This window comes from Myxine glutinosa, chromosome 13 (genome assembly GCF_964187855.1).
Source record: "Myxine glutinosa chromosome 13, kmMyxGlut1.1, whole genome shotgun sequence".
Classification (NCBI taxonomy): domain Eukaryota; kingdom Metazoa; phylum Chordata; class Myxini; order Myxiniformes; family Myxinidae; genus Myxine; species Myxine glutinosa.
This window is the reverse complement of record NC_136273.1, coordinates 58,142,045-58,165,327: the sequence shown is the minus strand read 5'-3', so window position 1 is coordinate 58,165,327 and position 23,283 is coordinate 58,142,045. Positions and strand designations below refer to the sequence as shown.

The 23,283-nt window shown below is 50.5% G+C and overlaps 3 protein-coding genes across 7 annotated transcripts in view; 1 reads left to right on the top strand and 2 right to left on the bottom strand.

The window, feature by feature from the left end:
- Nucleotides 1-486, bottom strand: part of LOC137417469 (beta-1,3-galactosyltransferase 2-like) — a 49,003-nt gene extending 48,517 nt beyond the window's left edge. For 4 of the 5 annotated variants that reach the window (XM_078767543.1, XM_078767541.1, XM_078767544.1 and 1 more), the window contains exon 1: nt 98-370. The gene's annotated coding sequence lies outside the window, so the exon portion shown is untranslated. Of the gene's footprint in view, nt 1-97 lie in introns of all 5 variants that reach the window. The other variant, XM_078767545.1, reaches the window with a different exon arrangement.
- The window catches only part of LOC137415943 (mitochondrial adenyl nucleotide antiporter SLC25A25), a 210,929-nt gene that overhangs the window by 167,938 nt on the left and 19,708 nt on the right, over nt 1-23,283 (bottom strand). The window lies entirely within an intron of this gene.
- LOC137417468 (notch-regulated ankyrin repeat-containing protein B-like) lies at nt 9,610-11,237 on the top strand. The gene has a single exon (XM_068103382.2). It carries the CDS (start codon nt 9,780-9,782, stop codon nt 10,122-10,124), a length of 345 nt encoding a protein of 114 aa, XP_067959483.1. The 5' UTR covers nt 9,610-9,779; the 3' UTR covers nt 10,125-11,237.

Sequence of the window (23,283 nt, the reverse complement as noted above, 5' to 3'; positions counted from 1 at the left end):
GATTATTCATATTATGCAAAATAAAGCTTTTAATAACATGTAAATTATGTAATATATCCTTTGACGTATTATGTAACTTCTATAGCCTCGAACTCACCTGTATATCCAAAACGTTGTTATTCCACTTTCTTTGTGAAGCTTTCTTTAATGCACGAAATGCTTCTATCCTGTGTTCGTCTTGCACTCTCAAACTCAATGGCCAGTTCGTCTTGCACTCTCAAACTCAATGGGCAGTTCGTCTTGCACTCTCAAACTCAATGGCCACTTCGTCTTGCACTCTCAAACTCAATGGCTCCTTCGTCTTGCACTCTCAAACTCAATGGCCACTTCGTCTTGCACTCTCAAACTCAATGGCCACTTCGTCTTGCACTCTCAAACTCAATGGCTCCTTCAAAGCAATTTGTAACCTTTAACTTGCAAATTGTATTCACTGCCAATCAGAGGAGAACATACCTCCTGATGGACCAGCCCATTATCGTGACGTCTTTAGTGAAGTCATAACGACGGTATTGGCAGGACGGATAGATTTAACTTGAAAAACAAGATTGAAGGTGATGACAGCCATCTGTTAAACATCCGAAAACATGTCTAATTTTACGTAAAATTAGTAAAACGCCCGCCAAAAATGATGGGTTACAATAGTTTTTAGACGGTGCAGCCTCGTGAGCGTGCCAATGTCTGAAGTCTCAGCATTGTGTCAGGTGTGATTTTATATTTTTACGTATATTGGGTATAATCGCAGAGTGCCCGCACTACGGGCGATCTTGTTCCAAGCATGCAACACATTTTTCTGCCATCTCTTGTTGAGGATATTTTCTGCTGACACAACTGCTTTGATTTTGATTTCTTGCTGATTTCCTTTGGTAATATTTCTGTTCCTCTGTGCAACTTAGGTGGCCTTGGATTTATTTTTTATTTTTTTTGTATACAGTATCGAGGCTCGTGAAAGAGCTAATGTACACATTTATTTCACATTTATTTTAACATTTATTTACATTAACATTTCAACATTAACATTTATTTTTAGCACATTTATCTCACAAACAAATCAAATAGACAAACAAAATATATAAAAAGAAGGAGCGGTAGACAAGACGTGGAGAGAAGGGGAAGCACACAAACACAACATTTGAGAGCAGGGACATCGGGAGATGTGTGGGAGGGAGAGGGCTTGGGGGGAGGAGGCGTGGGAAGGGGGGGGGGCGGTGGGAGAAGTATAAAACACAAGGACACCAAGGACTTCCAGGACAGAAGTTGGTATTTCAAAAAAGTGGATTTGGGGTGAAATTAGCGGGGGTAGAAAAGATCAAGGTTTTGGATGGAGGAAGATAAGAGACGGTGGTGAACAGCTGTTTTAAAGACCTGGAGGGAGGAGTGGGATTGAAGAGAGTGAGGGAGTTTGTTCCAGAAGTGGGAGAAAAGAGGAATGAAGGAGTGAAGCTGAGCAGAGAGTCTCGATTTTGGCAGTTTAACCATAAGAGGGTTGCAGGCAGATCTTGTGCGACCTGCAGGAATATTTGGGGGACAGAGCCAAGAGAGAGCTGGGGGGGGGGGGGCGGGCAAGGCCAGAGAGGAGTCGGTAGAAGACGGAAATACCACCAACCTGCCTGCGGTGAGTGAGTGAAAGGCCCTTGGAGTTAGCTTCATCGCGGGAGATTCCAATGATTCTGAACGCTTTGGTTTCAACAGCGTGAAGACGAGCTAGGTGTGAGGCAGGAGCACCGGCCCAGAGGGAAGAGCAGTATGCCATTGAGCAGTATTCAAAGGAAGGACCTCGCATGACGGAGGATGCCCAGTTGGCGACTGGCTTTGGAGGCCAGATTTGATATGTGGTTTTCCCAGGAAAGATCATGGCAGATAGTGAGACCCAAAAGCTTGAGTGACAGAACTTCTTGGAGAGGATTATTCAGAAAGTGGATGGGAGGGTTGTCCATTTGGTCGTTTTGGAGAGACATCGTAAAAGTGTGAGATATTGTCAGGATTGAAAGACATGTTCCACTTGTTTGCCCAGTCTGTGATTGTGTCCAGGTCTGCAGAGAGTGAGGAGGCTGCAGACTGCCGATCTGAGGGATGAGGAATGGAGCGACAGTGAGTGGAGTCATCAGCAAAGAGATAGAGTCCCTGTATCGAGAGATTTGCGACATGAAGAGTCCGAAACAAATTGGTCACGTGGTCTGTGGACGCCATGTTGTTTCCTGTCCGATCTTCACGTGTTCAGGCCTTGCATTGAATACATACGAGGAACGCTCTATTTTATTGTCTGGCTTTGTTTGTTGTCTTTAATAATACTTAATAATGTGAGTATTGTCTTTAATACTTACACTCATTCTAATGACGCCAAATACTTAAGATCACACGCTGATAAGACTCTCCTTGTCTGTAATAGAACTCATGCCATACGGGGCCGAAGCCTTTTGCAACTCAGTACCTGCCCTCTGGAACAAACTACCTATAAATATTCGGACCTCACACAACATAAAAACTTTAAAATCAAAACTCAAAATACATTTATTTCCAAAGTAACTTAATTGTATTTTTTGAAAAGTAGCTTTAAGTCGTATTCTTCTAAGATTGTGTAACGTAAGTTGTAGTCTTCAAGATGTGTTGTTGAGCGCTTTGTTCATTTTTTTGAACGCTAAGGTTCGCTTGAACGCGTTTGAACGTTGTTGAGCGCTAAGGCGCTATATAAATACTGTTATTATTGTTATTATTATTAAGTACATGTATATAATTTGGAATAGTTTAGGTGTACACCATACAACTAATTGTACATTGCTATGAAAAACGGGTATGTTTTACATGCATACTCTTCCATTGCAAGTCTGGATTACAATTTCTGGGCCTTTTATATAATTACAATTTAATTGTGCATATGTATTTATGACTCGAGCAAATTCCTTCCAGGCCTTAGTGACAAGTGTGAGCCCCTGTGCAGACTGACACAGAAGGATGTCACCTGGTGGTGGTCAGAAGTACATGAGAAAGTTATGCAGGAGATCGAGAGGCTGATTACTGCCGAACCAGTGCTCAAGTACTATGACCAATCAAAGGAGCTGACACTGCAGGTGGATGCTTCGGACATTGGACTTGGGGCTACACTGATACAAGAAGTACATCCCATAGCATATGCCAGCAGGGCTCTATTGGATGCAGAAACCAGGTATGCACAGATAGAGAAGGAGCTCCTTGCAGTTGTGTTTGGTTTGGAAAAGTTTCATTTGTACACATATGGGAGACAGGTGAAGGTGCAATCGGATCACAAACCGCTGGAGACCATTGCAACAAAGCCTCTCCACAGAGCACCAAAGAGGCTGCAGAGAATGCTTGTGAGGATGCAAGCATACAATGCTGAGATTCACTATCGGCCAGGCAAAGACATGCAACTGGCTGATACGCTTAGTAGAGCCTACCTCAAGGACCCAAGAGTCGACAAGAAAAAACGAGTTTGAGATGGTAAACATGGCAAGACATGTCCCAATCGCTCAACCATTAATGAGGGAGATTGAAGATCATACCAGACGAGATGGTATCATGCAACAACTCAAACTAATGATACAGACAGGATGGAAAGAGACACAACATGAGTTTGAGCCAGTCCTTGGACCATACGTCCATGCAAGAGATGAACTGAGCACTCAGGGTGACCTGATCTTCAAGAGAGAAAGAGTTGTGATTCCCACATCAAAAAGGAAGAACGAAGGACATGGTGGAACGAGTTTACTCATCTCATCTGGGTGTGAACGGATGTGTACGAAGAGCCAGAGAATGCATTTACTGACCCAAAATGAATGCTGAAATTAAAGACTTTGTTCAGAAGTGTGAGACCTGCAGGTCTCTAGAGAGAGACCAGCCAAAGGAAACACTTCAACCCCATGACATGCCAGAGCGACCATGGGCAAAAGTGGGAGCGGACCTCTTTCACTTGGAAGGGAAAATGTACTTAGTGACGGTGGACTACTTCTCAAGTTTCTGGGAGATTGACTTCCTCGAAAATACCCTCCCATCAACCATCATTCGCAAACTTAAAGGACATTTAGCGAGATATGGAATCTCAGACATCCTGATCACAGAGAATGGGCCACAGTGCACAGCCGAGGAATTTGTGAGGTTCTCAAATAAATGGCAGTTTGATCACCGTACATCGTCACCTCATTTCGCTCAGAGCAATGGAAAGGCCGAGAATGCAGTGAAGATTGCAAAGTCACTGCTGAGGAAGGCAAAGGCAGAAAATTCAGATCCCTACTTGAGCATGCTTGCCTTCTGCAACACACTGACAAAATAAATGTGGAGCAGTCCTGTACAAAGACTGATGAACAGACGAACCTGGACCTTACTTCCAATTTCTGAAAAGCTCCTAAAACAAGAGGTGCAGAAAGGCGTGGGAGGTCAACTTAGATCAACTAATAGCAAACAGGCATACTACTATAACAGAGGTGCCAAAGACCTAACGCCACTGAGAGTTGGAGACACATTGAGGGTGACGCCAACATCAGATAGACATCAGACATGGCAGAAAGCAGTAGTAACTGGGCAATCCTCACAACCACGATCATATGAAGTGATGACCGAGGAGAGTGCGAGGTACAGGAGAAACAGAAGACATCTGCAAAAGACGGATGAAGCAGCTCATCAGAGGGAAACAGCTGTTGGGATATCAGAGGTTTTGCTACAGGCCCGGCAGAATGAAAACATGGCAGATCGACAGGAGGCCTCCAGAGGACAACAGCCGGTGACAACGAGATCGGGGAGAGAATGTTGTCAACCCAAGTACCTCATGGATTACGTGCAAGAGTAAAGAATACTGTGGGTTGTGGGAAAGTGTAGTATATCATACTGTAGTCATGTGTAGTGTATCATTTTGTTGTATCCACTGAATAATCCAAAGGGAACAATTGGGGCAGAAGTATGTAGTTGTCTGGGTGGAGTAGTGAATACGAACTTATTATTTGTTAAATGCATATAGGTCTCAGTACAGTTAACATATTGGAACAAATTATGAAAGGAGGGATGTAAGAGGGATAGCCTGGTGTTGGCTTAGCGGTTAGGGTGCCGGCTTGGGATCCTTGGATCCTCGGTTCGAATCCTGGTCGATCGCTGAATTTATGCCAGGGGGGTTGACTCAGCCTGTTATCCCTCCGAGGCCAGCAAATTGAGTACCAGTTCACTGGTAATTCCCTGTGTGTCGTAAGAGGTGACCAACAGGGTTGGCGGCAGGAAGGGCATCCGGCCATCGCTTCAAAAAGGGAACCAGGGTCCCCGAAAAATGCCAACCTCTGCTCTGCAGGGAAAAATTTCCCCTAAAGGTGGTTGGATGTAAGAGGGATAACGCCAGGGGGCGCTAGAGAGCGGGTGTTGGGGCGAGGGGAGCTCCATCTTGTCGAGGGATGTGAACTGAGGAATAAAGGTTGTTCCGTGTATGTGAAGCTCCGTGTGATTTTGGTGAAGATCCCCATTCGGATCCGGCTACTAGAATTTTTAAAGTGATTCTTCACCATTGGGAGATAGGGCCAAAAACGATACATAGCAGGCTATCTCAAAAATATCAACGGATTTGGATGAAACTTGGTGGATCGATTGGGTGTGGTACAAGGAAGAATCGATTCAATTTTGATGAAGATCCAGATCCAGCTAGTAGAATTTTTAAGTGGTTCTTCACCATTGAGTGATATTGCCAAACCATTCGGAGGTATGCTCTCTACTGAGTGCCGTTCTAGTTCTATGTTTCGAGTCAACAATGAACAAACCATACACCACGTCAATCCAGTAACTTTGCTGTCAAGGCAAAGGGACGATTATATTTATTATATAAGGGACGATTATTACGATTATATTTACTATATTATTGTTGTTATTAATATTATTATTATTATTATTATTGCAAAAACGATACTACTGTATTAAGAAACCAATGCTAATTTGATTGAAGCGGCCTGAAGGTGAGGCATGAAGTCATGAAGCCTAAGGCCTATATATACTGTGTCTTTGGAAGACCCGTAACGTCTACGCTTTCGATATTTCATGGTCATTTTAACAATCGGTTTGTTTGTGTTTCACACTGAATGAAAAACGTAAAGGTAGAACATGGCGATTGTGATGTATGACAGGTTTGATGATATGTTCGGCCAAAATGGCATTGGAGTCGGCTGTTGTATGCCGTAGTGATATCACAGACACAATCACATCACATCACTTCTGTTATGTGACCAGATTCTCAGCTTTCATTGATGTATGTTTGTAAGGGACATACATACATACGGACAGACATACAAACACTGTTCTAGATGGCTTTGCTCTACAAGCTACGTTGTGAAAATGTCCTTTTGTCGGAGTTTTGTGTGTATACTGTGCACCCTCGAGATGTCCAGGGGTGTGTTTCGTAACCAAGCTGTTAGCTAGGGCTTGCCAAGTCAGCTGTTCCTTATCAACGGTTTTGAATGGAGTGCTTACTTGAATGCTTAAACCACTTCGCGAGCACTCTACAAGAAACTTGGTGACTGAACACACCCCAGATTAATTACATGGCGATGAGGATAAACATCTATACCATGTCTTATTTCGGCCATATCGATTAATTAGTCCCTCAGGGGGGCAGATTTCGACACGAAACGTGGCAAGTTAGAGGCAACTAAACGCGAGTTGGTAGGAATCAAAAGGTAGGAATTATAGATATTTCTTTATTCTTTTCCCTGCTTTTCCCTTTATTCACTTTTTACTGCTTTTCCCTTTATTCTTTGGTCAAAATCGCTTAATTCACTGTCAGTGACACAAAATTCACCAGAATACTGAGATAGTCGTTTATCAACGAGTGATGATAAGGAGGTTCCAAGTAATACAATTTCAAACTCGCTGATTTTGGTTACACGATAATAAATATGTAATGCTCCATGTAAGAATACCCTTTTCGCTTTTATGAGCAGGATGAGGGGAAGGGGGAGGGGAGGACAGAGAGTTGGGATTCGGAGGGAGTCTTTGCACCACATGGAAAAACATGAACGGCATTCGGTAGAGAGCGAATCCCCGCCAGGCTGAACAGGTTAGTTTTTTATCCACTGATATGCCAAATCTGGATCCGGACTTGAACCAAAATCGAATCGGCATCTTCTTCTCACCTAACCAACTCATCCACTAAGTTTTGTTATAAGTCGTCCGCAACTTTTTGAAATATCATGCTATATATAGTTTTGGTCATATCACTCAATGGTGAAGAATCGCTTTAAATTTTTAAAAAACTCTCGTATCCGGGACCGGCTTCGGATCTTCACCAAAACCGAATCATTTCGACCTTGTCACATACCCAATCTATCCACCAAATTTAGGCCGAGTTTGTCCACAACTTTTTGGGATATCCTGTTCACAACCAAAGAGACATACAAGGTTTGAAAACATAACCTCCATCCACCTCCGGTGGCATAGGTAAATATGCAACATTGTCTATTCTGAATTTCTACAATTTAAAAAAAAGTCAAAATTGTGATAAATTGAGATAGAAAAATGTGATGGGAAATTCTCAGTGCTGAATAAGAAGAAGAAATAGTGCTCAAGAAGAGGGCAGAAAGAGGAAAGAGAAAAAAGGCAGAAAGCGGACCACAGGACGATGATAGAAGAAAGATGATAGAAGAAGAACAATGAAAAAAGATAACAAAGAAGAAAGGAAGAAGGAGAGGCAGATAGAAGAAGGAACATACAACAATAAGAAAGTCAGAAGAAGGAAGGAAGATAGAAGTAGAAAAAGAAGACAACAAAACAATGAATAACAAAAATCCAGAGCTACTGAAACTCCCCAACATCAAGAAGCCAGACAAGATGCAAACACAGCAGCAATGACTGCTTCCAGAGTAACTGAAACTCCCCAACATCAAGAAGCCAGACAAGATGCAAACACAGCAGCAATGACTGCTTCCAGAGTAACTGAAACTCCCCAACATCAAGAAGCCAGACAAGATGCAAACACAGCAGCAATGACTGCTTCCAGAGTAACTGAAACTCCCCAACATCAAGAAGCCAGACAAGATGCAAACACAGCAGCAATGACTGCTTCCAGAGTAACTGAAACTCCCCAATATCAAGAAGCCAGACAAGATACAAACACAGCAGCAATGACTGCTTCCAGAGTAACTGAAACTCCCCAACATCAAGAAGCCAGACAAGATGCAAACACAGCAGCAATGACTGCTTCCAGAGTAACTGAAACTCCCCAACATCAAGAAGCAAGACAAGATGCAAACATAGCAGCATTGACTGCAATCTGCCCTCCTGTACCTGCGATCTCCCAGTCGTTGTGTTGCACTTCAGTCGCTTGTCCGTACAGTCTGGTTCAGGAGGACATAGTTGAAGTCTATGAAACCTTAGTCACCCTGTGTGAAGCGGGGCCATCGCCCGCCGTAAAATACAAAACACACAGGAAATAGCGCTTTGTGTTGAGGCGCGGCGTGATGGTCATGTTTAACTCTCACCAATCAAAGATCCCTGGGGGTTAAATATCATGCCAAGGTCAGCTTTGATCTTATTTGTTCTTACCTTATCGAAACGACAGGTCTTATTTGCTCTCTCTCCCACCTGTCTCTCTTTCCTCACCCCCCACCCCCCTTCTCCCACTATCCACCACCCTCCTCCCCACCCCTCATCCCCCACTTCTCTCTTTTCCCTCTCTCTCCCCTCTTTTTCTCCCCCCCCCCCCTCTCTTCTCTCCTCCCCCTCTCCCCGTTGTTTTTATTTATTTATTGGGAAGACAGTCCAGCTTTCTAAACACATGATATCTAAACACCATCTGGTATTGTGGCCTTAAAAGCTTCACCATTTACCAACCAAAAAAAGAGATCTCAAAAAGTTGTGGACAGGTTCGGACGAAACCTGATGGATAGGTTGGGTGTGGGATAAGGAAGAATTCATTCAATTTTGGTGAAGTCGAATCCGGATCCATATCAAGGAGTTTACAAAAAAAATTTAAAGACATTCTTCACTATAGAGTGATAGGACCAATAACTATATTTTGCACGATGTTTCAAAAAGTTATGGACTACTTATACCAAAACTTGGTGGATGAGTTGGGTAAGTGAGAAGAACAAGCCGATTAGATTTTGGTTCAGGTCCGGATCCAGATCTGACCTATCATTGGGATACAAAACCGTAAACCGTTCAGTCTGGCGGAGGTATGCTCGCTACCAAGTGATGTTACACCTCGCTGTGGGTTGACCCATCACTTGAGATAATGCAGTAATTTATTTCGATAAAAAGGAATGAAATGATCTTCTTATTGCCCCTGCATGTAGGCCATGCAGCATTCCTTGGTTGGCACCTAATATGTCTGGATTTGGGACGAGAAGGCGAACATCCCATACTTCGGCCATGACCTCCGGTGAGACTCTGTCAGGACATGCATTGGGAAGTGCTGCAGATCATTCATTCATTGTTTTTCGTTTTCGGTTCCAAAGTGCAGAAGTTCTCTCAAAATGTCGCATTTTAAGTGTCGATCTTATACAACCCGATGGGCATGTTTCTATCCCTGTCTGAAGCACTTTCCTTGCTTTCAATGACTGTTTCTCTCTCGCCATTCTTTCTATCTCGCTGTGTTTCTCTGCTCCATCTCCTTTTTGGGGTTTTTAGTGTGCAGGCCCATTGTGATGCAAATGCCCGGGAGCGTATAAAGAACCGTTACTGGCTCTAAAGCGGAGTAGACTTGCGCTTTCAGCTGCGTTGGAAAAGTCATGCGTGGCTGAGCCCAGCAGCAATCTACAAGGTACCCTCGAGAGGTGGAGAGAGTATAAGCCTCTTGGCGAGCCATGAACCGTGCGGACGTGCCGCCTTCCTCCTGTTCGGCGCAGCAGCGCGTGTTCTACGAGGCGGTGTGCAGCGGAGACACCAACGCACTCCAACGGCTCCTGCAGGCCATGCCGAGCTGCGAGATCAACGTGAACTCCTTCGGGCCCGAGGGCCAGACGGCGCTGCACCAGTCGGTCATCGAAGGTAACCTGGAGCTCGTGAAGCTGCTGGTGAAGTTCGGAGCCGACACGCGCCTGGCGAACCGCGATGGCTGGAGCGCGCTGCACATGGCCGCGTTCTCAGGACATCAAGACATCATGCTGTACCTCATCTCCAACGCGCGCTGCGCCGCGGCCTCGCCATGAAGGCAGTGGACCCAGAGGGGTCGTCGGCATAGGCCGGGCCTCACGGTGCCTCGTTATGGATTTAGCACACACTGGACTCGACGCCATGTAATGTGCGGCTCCCCTCGCCAACAAATGCACCTCGACGTACATGATCTCAAATGTCAGATGGATGGAACGTCTCACCGAGTTATCTTATGAAGGTTTACGATACTCCTTTGGAAAGGCGGATTGTTATTGTGCTGCGAGGAGTGGACAAGACGGTTCCTCGTCTGCCTCAATAGGCCACTCCATCCTACCTCCATGATCGACATCCAAAACGAGCCGAAGGACTTGCTTGTTGTCCTAAACTCCGACTCGCTTCAATTGCAACTTGATTATCGACGATTTGAGAGGATGGTGCTTAATGGACTCGTTTTGTTGAGCTTGTATACATGATGGGGTGTGCGGCAGCAGAGGAGGGCGACTGGATTAAGCGAGGAGCAGTTGTTTTGATGAGGTCCTTTGTCCAGTTGACATTCCTGGCTATATATTGTGTGTTTGTGTGTGTGTGTGTGTGTGTGTGTGTGTGTGTGTGTGTGTGTGTGTGTGTGTGTGTGTGTGTGTGTGTGTGTGTGTGTGTGTGTGTGCGCGTGCTTCCCATTGGTGCTGAGTTTGATGGATCCATCCCATCTGCCATTTCTCAATATTGTGGTGCTGAATTTGATTGATAGAGAAGCTTCACTTTCACCTGGTGGGTTCATTTGTCCATCCAGTGTGCCAGTGTTTCCTGGTTTTTATAAGCCATGTGTACATGTTTGCGTGCACACCACATTATGGGTCGTTCCAGCAATAACACGAGTTCCATATTCGATGAGCGACCATGTATCCAAAAATGCAAGTGATCTCGACAAAGTGATGCATAAATGCACTTATACGTATATACATATCACGTGGTATGGGGTTTCACCATACAGTGTGGCCAACATTTTGCGGCCTAAACGCTGTGTGCGAGCTAGCACTTGCCAATTCATGGGTTTGTTTTCCATGTCGGACGCACCTGTGCCAGGTGGCCCATTTACCTATCCACTATTGTGAACCCTTGTAATTATATTGCTAAGAAACAAAATCCAATTTTTTTTTCCTTACAGGATATTAATACATATTTCAAGTTTTTATTTATGACTTTCGTCATGTTTTATTTCCAGTTTTGATTTTGTTTGCAATATAATTAATTATATAGGGGTTCAAAGTTGTGGATAGATATATGGGCCACCCGGTACATCGAGTCGGACAAATTAATCGGCGTCGATTCAGAGACACCGATGTGTCTGCAATCGGTTAATCTCTGATAGCTACAGCTAGGTTCATACAAATCTTTTTCTATTGAGGTATTTAAACGTCGCTTCGGATTTTTTTTTTATTTTCTAATCCGCCTCCCTCTCCCCGAGATATTGTTGAGGAATTGCCCGTGTATAATATGACGTCATTTGAGAGGTGACGCGCGTAATATCGTTTCCCATCACTTGAACTATATTGCATGTCAACAAAAGGGGCAGCTGAAGTGTCTATCGGTGCTAAAGGAAACGGAATTTGTCGAAATAAAATGATTATGTTCTCATGAAGGAATTGTCTGGTTTGAGAAGGCCCGTTTTCGGTGTACTCGTGGTATCCTTTGTTTTCACTGACGTCACAGTTACCCATCTCGCATTGCGCGGCGGCCATTTTGATACCCAAGCTAATCTGTCCGTGTGCGCTGATATTGATTTGTTGCGTTGGTTTATGGTGAATGCGGATCGCAAAAAGTCTGTTTTATAAAGTAATTTTGTTTGTTTTGTCACGTTCATGTGGAGTGTGGTGCCATCTAGTTTATATTACGTATTGTTGCCCAACAAACACAGAACATTCGGTTTAAGTTTGCCGTGGACCAGTGAACTGGTGAACACCTGGGCAGTGGGTCAACCTGCAACCAACTACCTGTAGAACAGACTTGGAGTGTACGTAAGGATACGGTAGATCCAGGCTTGAGTATGGCTAGCAGTGCGAGTGCCAACCTTGGCTACCAAGAGACGCTCCCCCCGGACGTGCTTGTTCGTTACAAAGAGAAGATTTCTGTCATTGGGTGTGACCCTTATGGTCTATCAAATGATCAATTTGAGAAGAATGTGAGCAAGTGGCCTCAGGTGACCCACATCGACGTGATCAACTACCTGTTGTTCAGCAAATCGGCCCATACCAAAGATGAGTTGAAGAAGTATAAATCCCTCGAGGCATACAGGTTGTACCAAGATGGATGGGTGCGACAAATCCTACACAAAGAACTGAATGACGTCCACTTGATTCGATCCAAGGTATTAATATATTAAACAAACATGTATTTTTTAAAGCTGCTTGTGTTAATGTTATGGACCTGATTGATTAAGTGCCCTCCATTTGTTCAAAAACCACTGCAGTTTTAAGCTGTGCATGCATGTGTGCATACTTTGTAGACATGTGACGCACAGTGCGAAGTGAGTGCCGCCATGTGTGCTTTGTGCGTATGGCCATAAGTCATCACCTATATTTATCATGTAAGCAACGAATACAGAGCACGTTCTTCACATGATAAAATCGAGATTCATTTTGACCGAGTTGATAAGAGTACATAACTTTAGAAAGTTTATTGGACAGTTTCAAATTCAATACTTTTATGTTCCAGGTTTCGCATTCCATGAAACATGTTCTTACTTACTATTAACAAAATGCTCGGAGCAGACAGGTGTGCGATCCCACTGTGATTCTGTTTGGATGTCACTGCGATTGATGGCCAGCCTTCCACAAACGCCGCCTCTCTTCACTTAAATTTCTTGTTTCCTCACCCTGATTCAGTAGAAGTTTGGGCGTTTTGTAAAACTTAACTCCTGGCCTAACGCCTGGCCTGTTTGAACAACGAAATACGCCGCAAATTGGCATGACTGGTCGTGAACAAAAACTATTTAATGTGAATCCGCTGACGACGTTGTTCGAGACGGTATCAAAATGGCCGAGGTGTCCCAGGGTGCCCTGCGCGCGTGCTCCGATGACGTCACAAGAAAACAAGCAATTGTGACGCAATCATGTTTGAAGTCGATGATAATAGGATTGTCAATCATGGTTTTATTTTTGTGCATAAGATTCTATTGATGAGGCTTCTTCAGGATTTATTTATTGTTTTTAAAATAGATTTATTTAATTAATTGTATGGGGTCACTCCATCACGCAATGTAAAGAAAAACGAGACAGAGAAACGTTATCTACACACACGGTCAGTTTGGGGATAGGTGTTGTAAGCATCATGCATCATGCAGGTGCGATGTTGTAAGCATCATGCAGGCATCTTCCACAAATAAGCAGAAGCTGCAGACCTGGTGCAGGCACCCTTGGCCTACAGATCTCGTTCCAGACGGGTTCCGGGTCTTGCTCGATCCCCGGCTCTTTCATCCCTCCGTCTGCCTCCCGAGGTCCCATGAAGTCCCAGTCCCACCCGTTGGTGCAGTCAAACCCATTGCTTGTGAAACTCACAAAATTATGAAACCAACTGTTTTTATTTATTAAATTAAATTTTTCGATCTTTGTAACTGACCTGCACTTCCACACTTCGCTTCCCTGTCTTCCTTCCTCTTCCTGTCCATCCATTGCCTTATTTGCTCATCACATCCACCCATTGAGCCACTACCCCAAGTGTCAGTCGGTTGCCTTCTACCTTCTCTCACTAGCTCTTCTCGAATAAAAATTGGGATTGGGGAGGAAACAAAGGAAAAAAAGAGGGGTATGAAGAAAGGAACAAGAGAAAAGGAATGTCTGGGATATTATGGAGAGTACGGAAGGGGGTAAAAAATTTCACAATTTAAAGTAATATGTAGGAAAGGACAGTTGCCATATCATCATAAGCAAGAAAACAATGGAGATAGCTGAAGATGAACTGGTGAAGGAAAGTTGGCTACTTGGAATATCAATGTCTTTAATCACTCAAACTGATTCATCCCTGAGATCATTGTAGACCCGTGGTCTCTTTCTTGCTCCATATACTGTATAGACCAGAAACGTAGGACTAATGTTACCTTTTTTCTCTTGCATGAGTGAACCATGAAAAGGTTTCCTTGCCTTCCTATGTTTCCAGACTTTTGACCAACCTGTATATATGGGACAGCCGGCTTTGAAGAACTAATCCTTTCGCATCTTCAGACACATAGGGCTGCTGATGCAGATTTCCTTGGCTAGGGGACACAATCCTGGACGGGTCACCACTCCGACGTCGAATACTCGAATGGCTCAATATTTTACTCATTTTTGCTTAGCTTTAAGGATGACAGACTGTGTCAACCCACCTGGTGTTATTTTAACAGCACAACAGGGGCTCAAACTCAGGACCCTAAGATTTTAAGCCAGCCACCTTAACTGTCAAGCCAACACCAGGCTCAACCGGCTTAACACACCCTCCACATAAGCGTGCGTGCGTGTGTGTGTGTGTGTGTGTGTGTGTGTGTGTGTGTGTGTGTGTGTGTGTGTGTGTGTGTGTGTGTGTGTGTGTGTGTGTATTGGACAACCAGCTGAACACACCCTCTCACATAATAGCAGTCTGCTTAGTGTGATGCAATTCCCAGAATTCCCTGATCGGGAATCAAAGCCATTGTCATATCCGATCAGTCAAGCAATCTGGCTACCTTAATGTAGGTCTACAACAATGAATCCTGATGTAGCCTACCAGGATTTCTCCCCAAACCCTCCGCAGCGTCCATGTCATTCCGGCTCATCATTCAGGCTCTGTGGAGGCTCCGCAGCTTGCCTCATTGTTTCCCGCTCTTGTGCTCAAGGGGCCGGTCCCTCTCGGGCACAACCGCGCCTTTGTGCGCCCGGACCCTCGGTTCGCCGTCTCCACGAATGCGCAGGCCCTTTGTTTGGCCCCTTTCACATTCAAATGTTCGCTGCTCCCGCCCGCATCATCCTTTATAAGGATGGACAAAGCACGGACGAGCCGAGCCAAGCTGCCTCGCCGGCACGGCATTCCAATGGCCGGCCCAGGGGTCTTGGCTCCGGGAGTGGTGACTGAAAGCGCGTCGCGTTCATTTTCCATTCTCTTATTGTGCGATGTCGCTTTTATATCGCCGGGCTAGCCTCGGCCATGAGTGGGCTGTACTTTTCATGAACGATGTTTGTTCCCGTGTATTATGGAAAACGCAGAATTAGAGCAACACGAGGTCGACTGGATTACGATGAGTGTGGGGTTGTTGGTATAGTGAGAAAGTAAACCGGAAAATATTATTACATAACTTAAAATCACACAATGTCACACATGGAGTTGTCGCATCCAGGTCGACTCCATGTAGTGGGTGGAAACAAGAGGTAATGTACCATGTGGCAGGTGGTGCTTATCGTTCCCGGCAAGGTGCAGCAAGGGCTGTATGGGGGACACCTTACTGGTGGGTCTCCACTCGCAGAATGAAGTCGCATTATTACTGATATACATATCTGATATATTAAAGCGCGATGCTGCGCACGCTAATGCTTACGCAAAGAGCAAGCGGACAACGCGGTTCATAAAAGAGTCTTTATTCAAAGTACTCAAACTGCAGCACTAAGCTGCTCAGGGCTGCGCGCTCCGCGTATATCGTGAGGCCACGCCTCTCCCCCTGGCGTGGCCCATCCCCACTTGGTGTGCGGGGTGATGTCACCGCGTCAGTGCTTTCGTGTCCGCCACACGCGCCCCCCCAGAATCACCGCGCACCTGAAGGGTCAGTTTGCGGGGCAAACGGATGACCCGGCCGAAGCGCCCCCTGGCGACTGGCGGCGTCTGGGATGCAGGGATGCCATCTGGGATGCCTCCGGCAGCAGGACCGGGGGGTGGCGTGGCGGCGGGGCTGGGCGGTGCCGGGGGTCCGCCCGCAGGGGGGCGGCCCGACGTGGGGGTCGGGCCACTGGCGGTGGATGGTCCACGTCGAGGTGGGCCGGCTTGAGGCGGTCTACAGAAACGCGGTCAGGAGTACCGCCGATGTCCAGGGTGAAGTGCTTCGCCCCGGTCTCCAGCACGCGGAAAGGCCCGTCGTACGGGGGCCGCAGTGGTGTCCGGTGGGCATCGTGGCGGACAAAGACGTACTCCGCCGTGCGAAGCTCCGGGGCGACGTGCGTCGGTGGGTGCCCGTGGCATGCCGTTGGCACCAGGGCAAACCTCTGGGCGGTCTCTTGCAGAGCGGAGCGCTGCTGTGCCGCGGACCATGGTGCCGTGGAGTCGGGGAGGAACTCGCCCGGCACCCGCAGCGGTTGCCCGAAGACCAACTCCGCCGCGGATGCGCGCAGGTCCTCCTTGGGCGCCGTCCGGAGGCCCAGCAGGACCCAGGGGAGCCTGTCGACCCAGCCGCCGTCGCGGAGGGTGGCCCGGAGCGCGGCCTTCAATGAGCGGTGAAATCGCTCACACAGGCCGTTAGCCTGGGGGTGGTATGCCGTGGTTCGGTGCAGCCGGACCCCGAGCCCCTGCGCGACCGCCCCCCAGAGCTCCGAGGTGAACTGGGGGCCGTGGTCGGACGAGATGTCTGAGGGGGCGCCGAACCGGGCGACCCAGGTGGCGATGAAAGCCTGCGCGACATCCGCCGCCGTCGTCGACGCCAAGGGCACGGCCTCCGGCCACCGGGTGGTGCGGTCCACCATGGTGAGGACATGGGTGAAACCCCGCGAGGGGGGCAGAGGTCCCACCAGGTCCACGTGGACGTGGTCAAACCGGCGTTCCGGCACCGTGACCGGGGCCAACGGGGCCTGGGTGTGCCGGTGCACCTTGGCGCGCTGGCACGCGAGGCACGTCCTGGCCCAGCCGCGGACGGCCTTCCGGAGGCCATGCCAGACGAACTTGTCGGCGATCAACCTTTGGGAGGCCCTCGCGCCCGGGTGGGACAGGCCGTGGAAGGCGTCAAACACCTGGCGCTGCCAGCCCGCGGGCACGATGGGGCGAGGACGCCCGAGGGAGACGTCGCACAAGAGGGCCGCGCCTGCGCCGTCGAACGGCACCTCGGTGACACGGAGGCCCGTGACGGCGGTCCGCAAGGCCTGGACGTCGGGGTCAGCGGCCTGGTCCGCTGCCATCCGGGCATAGTCGATGCCGAGGTGGACTGCGTGGGCGACGGCCCGGGAAAGGCAATCCGCCACCGGGTTGTCCTTCCCCGCGACGTGCCGGATGTCCGTCGTGTACTCGGACACGGCCGAGAGGTGACGCTGCTGCCGGGCCGACCACGGCTCGGTGACCTTGCCCATCGCGAAGATCAGCGGCTTGTGGTCGACGAAGGCCGTGAACGCACGGCCCTCGAGCAGATGGCGGAAGTGCCTGACCGCCAAGTGAAGCCCGAGCAACTCACGGTCGAAGGTACTGTAACGGCGTTCGGGCAGGCGAAGCTGCCGGCTAAAGAACGCCAGCGGTTGCCAAGCTCCACGCACCCATTGCTCGTGCACCGCGCCCACCGCGTAGTCCGAGGCGTCGGTGGTGAGGGCGATCGGTGCATCGGGCGCCGGGTGCGCGAGCATGGTGGCATTAGCCAAGGCGAGCTTCGCGCCCGTGAACGCCGTGTCCATCTGCTTGGTCCAGGTAACGTCGCCTTTGCCCGGCTTACCTCGGAGAGCTTCGTGCAGGGGGCGCAGGAGCTGGGCGATACGGGGCAGGAACCGATGGTAAAAGTTCACCATGCCCAGGAACTCCTGCAGCCCTCTGATCGTGCGGGGGCACGGAAACGCCTTCACCGCCTCCACCTTGGCCGGCAGGGGGACGGCTCCGTGCCTGGTGACACGGTGCCCCAGAAAATCGATTATGGCGGCGCCGAACCGGCACTTTGCGGGGTTCACAATCAGGCCATGCTGGCCCAGGCATTCGAAGAGCGTGCGGAGGTGGCGTAGGTGCTCTTCGCGGGACGCGCTGGCGACGAGGATATCGTCCAGGTAGACGTAGACAAAATCCAAGTCGCGCAGGACGCTGTCCATCAGTCGCTGGAACGCCTGAGCCGCATTCTTCAGACCGAAGGGCATCCGCAGGAACTCAAAAAGTCCGAATGGCGTGATGACCGCCGTCTTCGGGACGTCCTCCGGCCTGACGGGGACCTGATGGTAGCCGCGTATGAGGTCCACCTTCGAGAAGAAGGACATGCCCGCCAAACGGGCGGAAAAGTCCTGAATGTGGGGGACGGGGTAGCGGTCGGGAGTCGTGGCGTCATTGAGACGGCGATAGTCCCCGCACGGTCGCCATCCCCCGCCGGGCTTCGGCACGATGTGCAGCGGCGACGCCCAAGCGCTCTCTGAGCGCCGAACGATGCCGAGTCGCTCCAGGGTAGCGAACGCCGCTTTTGCCACCGCCAGCTTCGTCGGCTCGAGGCGGCGTGCCCGGGCGTAGACCGGTGGCCCGACGGTGGGGATGTGATGGGCCACCCCGTGCTTGACGGCCCCCGCCGAGAAGGTGGGCCGCGTGAGGGCCGGGAAGCCGGCAAGGAGGCGGGTGAATGCGTCCGCTGCCGGAAGCGTACAGACCAACGTGGCCGGAACCGAACCGTTCGGCAAACCGCTTGGCAAGCCGCTCGTTGAGCTGCTCGACGAGCTGGGCAGCGCACAAGCGAGTGAGCTGAACGTCTCGGCCTGGACAAGACGTCTGCGCTTTACGTCGACCAGGAGCCCATTAGCGCACAGGAAGTCCGCGCCAAGCAGTGTCATGTGCACGTCGGCGGTGACGAACATCCATCGGAAAACCTGCCCTCCGAACCGCAGAGAGAGGCAGCGTTTTCCGTACGTACGGATGGGCGTCCCGTTCGCGGCAAGCAGTGCGGGGCCCCCGCCCGCGGCGTGCTTGTCTGACGTGCCGGCGGGAACGACACTCACCTGCGCTCCCGTGTCGCACAGGTAACGGCGCCCGGATAAGGTGTCCGTTATGAACAGCAGGCTGCTCGAACGGCCGGCGCTCATCGCCACTATTGAGCGCCGGCCCGGGCGTTTCCCGACCTGTTGAAGGAGCATGGCAGATGACATTGCCGAGCCTCGTGGCCAAACTTGGCGTGGAACCAGCACCAGGTGGTGGAGCTGGAGGAGCGTGGCTGGCTCCGCCAGGCCGGTGGAGTTGGCGGGTTTCCCCGCGGTGGCGGTTTTCGCCGCGACGGTGGGCGGGGCGTGGCGGCGGTCACGAGGTGCGTATCAGCATGCTGCGTATGCTGTATAAGCTGATGCTGTGGAACAGCAGCATCAGCAGCATTAGCAGCATCAGCCACGAGGGCCGTGACGGCCACGCCGACTCTCGCCCGCGTGTCCGAAGTGGCGAAGTACTTGTCCGCCTCGGCCGCCAATGCTCGGGGTTCCGTTAGCCCGGTCCCGGCCAACGCGAGGCGAACCTGCGCTGGAAGTTGGCGACGGAAAAGTGCCCGGAATAGAGAACCGGGGGCTTCGTCGCCCAACAGTGACAGCATATGGTCCATTCTGACCGACGGGCGCGTGTCGCCAAGCTCGGGGAGATCCAGGAGGCGGTCGGCCCGTGCGTCGTCCGTGAGGCCGAACGTGGCTAGGAGTAGCCGCTTGAGTGCCTCGTACTTGTGGCCGTCCGGTGGGTGGCGAAGGACGGACACAACTCGAGCGGCCGTGCCGGGCCCGAGGGAGGCGACGACGTGGCAGTAGCGCATGTCGTCGTTGGTGAGGCGCCGAAGCTGAAATTGGGCTTCGGCTTGAACGAACCAGACTTCGGCCTGGGCCTCCCAAAATTCGGGAAGTTTAATCGCCATTGCCTTGTCGTTGGCCATTGCAATGGCGTCGTGTTCGGAAGGATCGCTACGGCAGATCCAACGTCGAGGTCACCATATAAAGCGCGATGCTGTGCACGCTAATGCTTACGCAAAGAGCAAGCGGACAACGCGGTTCATAAAAGAGTCTTTATTCAAAGTACTCAAACTGCAGCACTAAGCTGCTCAGGGCTGCGCGCTCCGCGTATATCGTGAGGCCACGCCTCTCCCCCTGGCGTGGCCCATCCCCACTTGGTGTGCGGGGTGATGTCACCGCGTCAGTGCTTTCGTGTCCGCCACAATATATACTGATATATATACGTCTACTATGAGGGGGTTAGCCTCTGTTCCCTCCCAAACATACCAGACCTGAGGCTGCCGCACACGAATAACTTCGTACGTCAGCAGGTTGCGAACCAGCAACTACGAACGCCAATTGGTCCGTCGCGCGATAGCTTACCTGTACCACACAACGGTCTCAATCGTACGTACCCTCCGGCGTACCAAATTTAGACGGCCGAGCAAAACCGTTGGTACCCGCCGGGGTAATGCTAATTCTGTTATGGCCGATTGTTAACCTGGGTGCTAGCAATGGCAGATCAATGGAGGAAAAGACATTCACGGACAAAGAGAAAAGGAAATGTTTAACAATTTGATTTATTTACAAATATTTACAGTGAAACTTTTCAACAGGAAAGAAAAAGGGACGAGAAGCAGAAACTTAGCTTATTCTACGCCTTATTACGATTACAACAAATAAACACTACATGGGCCCAGCACACATTCACGGGTTAGGGGGAGGGGAACGAACGAACGTTGGAAACCTGCTAGCACAAAGGCTACGATGCTCCAGATGCCTCTCCTCATGACGGCCTCCGTCCTGGTGCCGCCGCCGAGTAGCACGAGCAAGTAAAGTCGATCCCAGCATGAACATGAGCAGGTGAGAAGTGTCGGGAACCATACACAGCGAGTGCCAGGGACACGTGGAGAGTGAGTGCCAGGTAACCGTTCAGAGCGAGTGCCAGGGAACCGTTCAGAGTGGGTGCCAGGGAACCGTGGAGAGCGAGTGCCAGGGAACCGTGTAGAGTGAGTGCCAGGGAACCGTGCAGAGCGAGTGCCAGGGAACCGTGCAGAGCGAGTGCCAGGGAACCGTGCAGAGCGAGTGCCAGGGAACCGTGCAGAGCGAGTGCCAGGGAACCGTGCAGAGCGAGTGCCAGGGAACCGTGCAGAGCGAGTGCCAGGGAACCGTGCAGAGCGAGTGCCAGGGAACCGTGCAGAGCGAGTGCCAGGGAACCGTGCAGAGCGAGTGCCAGGGAACCGTGCAGAGCGAGTGCCAGGGAACCGTGCAGAGCGAGTGCCAGGGAACCGTGCAGAGCGAGTGCCAGGGAACCGTGCAGAGCGAGTGCCAGGGAACCGTGCAGAGCGAGTGCCAGGGAACCGTGCAGAGCGAGTGCCAGGGAACCGTGCAGAGCGAGTGCCAGGGAACCGTGCAGAGCGAGTGCCAGGGAACCGTGCAGAGCGAGTGCCAGGGAACCGTGCAGAGCGAGTGCCAGGGAACCGTGCAGAGCGAGTGCCAGGGAACCGTGCAGAGCGAGTGCCAGGGAACCGTGCAGAGCGAGTGCCAGGGAACCGTGCAGAGCGAGTGCCAGGGAACCGTGCAGAGCGAGTGCCAGGGAACCGTGCAGAGCGAGTGCCAGGGAACCGTGCAGAGCGAGTGCCAGGGAACCGTGCAGAGCGAGTGCCAGGGAACCGTGCAGAGCGAGTGCCAGGGAACCGTGCAGAGCGAGTGCCAGGGAACCGTGCAGAGCGAGTGCCAGGGAACCGTGCAGAGCGAGTGCCAGGGAACCGTGCAGAGCGAGTGCCAGGGAACCGTGCAGAGCGAGTGCCAGGGAACCGTGCAGAGCGAGTGCCAGGGAACCGTGCAGAGCGAGTGCCAGGGAACCGTGCAGAGCGAGTGCCAGGGAACCGTGCAGAGCGAGTGCCAGGGAACCGTGCAGAGCGAGTGCCAGGGAACCGTGCAGAGCGAGTGCCAGGGAACCGTGCAGAGCGAGTGCCAGGGAACCGTGCAGAGCGAGTGCCAGGGAACCGTGCAGAGCGAGTGCCAGGGAACCGTGCAGAGCGAGTGCCAGGGAACCGTGCAGAGCGAGTGCCAGGGAACCGTGCAGAGCGAGTGCCAGGGAACCGTGCAGAGCGAGTGCCAGGGAACCGTGCAGAGCGAGTGCCAGGGAACCGTGCAGAGCGAGTGCCAGGGAACCGTGCAGAGCGAGTGCCAGGGAACCGTGCAGAGCGAGTGCCAGGGAACCGTGCAGAGCGAGTGCCAGGGAACCGTGCAGAGCGAGTGCCAGGGAACCGTGCAGAGCGAGTGCCAGGGAACCGTGCAGAGCGAGTGCCAGGGACACGTGGAGAGTGAGTACGTCGTGATCTTGTGCAGGGTAAAGTGTACGTCATGGCCTCATGCAGAAAGTGAGTATCGTGCACACATGCAAGAATGAAACCGGCCAAGCGAGTCAATCATGTGTAGAGGCAAGGCAAACAATGTCCAGGTCAACAATGTCCAAGAACCAAGAGTGTCAGAATAATGCAGAGGCCTGTGAGAGCGTCTGGTCAGGAGCGGATGCACACGTGCTGAGGGGGCAGAGAGACTGGCCAAAAGTGGATGTACACGTGCTCACTGAAAACGGCAGAGACCCAGGCCAAAAGAGAGTAATGCAGGCACCTGCTAGGTGAACAAACCAGGCCCAAGAGAGTGCAAGAACGTGTTTAATCTCCCTTTGTCCACCCTTGCTGAGGGTGGGGAGGATCTTGGAAGGTGTCCTGGTTCCCGATTGGTGGAGCCCGTTAATCCGCCCCATGAGCTCTCTCGAAGGGACACGGGCCCTGATTGGTGGGTATCCCTTATGAGAGGAGGACCTGTCTTTCCCTTCCCCCAACGCATAATATGCTAACCCGAAATAAGGGGAATGGGCTAAGATAATGCTCTGCTATGAAATAACTATTCTAAGGGACCTGTATGGTGGTTGCCATTACCTTTTAGTGGTTTCCCAAAACCATAACAATATATATGTGTGAATGTGTGTGTGTGTGTATTGTTAGTTGTTATTTCCATTTGCGGGTTTCAGGAGGTGGAACAGAGTCCTCTCAGGACCCAAAGTATACACCTCCTCTTCGGTAAGGGATCACGGTTCAATCCGGTTCATGGACCAAACTGTTCAACCTTTTCAGAGTTTTGTTCCAAGGGCTCTTTTCAGGATCGGTTGTTCATTTGTGGTAATATTCCTGGGGATGGTTTTCAGAATGTCAGTGAGGTTCTTCTTTAACGTTCCTGTTGCTCCAATTATCACTGGTACAATTTCGATTCTCTTCAGCTTCCAAGATCAATTGACCTCATTTTTGAGGTCCTGGTAGTTGGTCATTTTCTTGATTTCTGCGTTGTTTAGGCCAAAATTGCTGGGTACAGA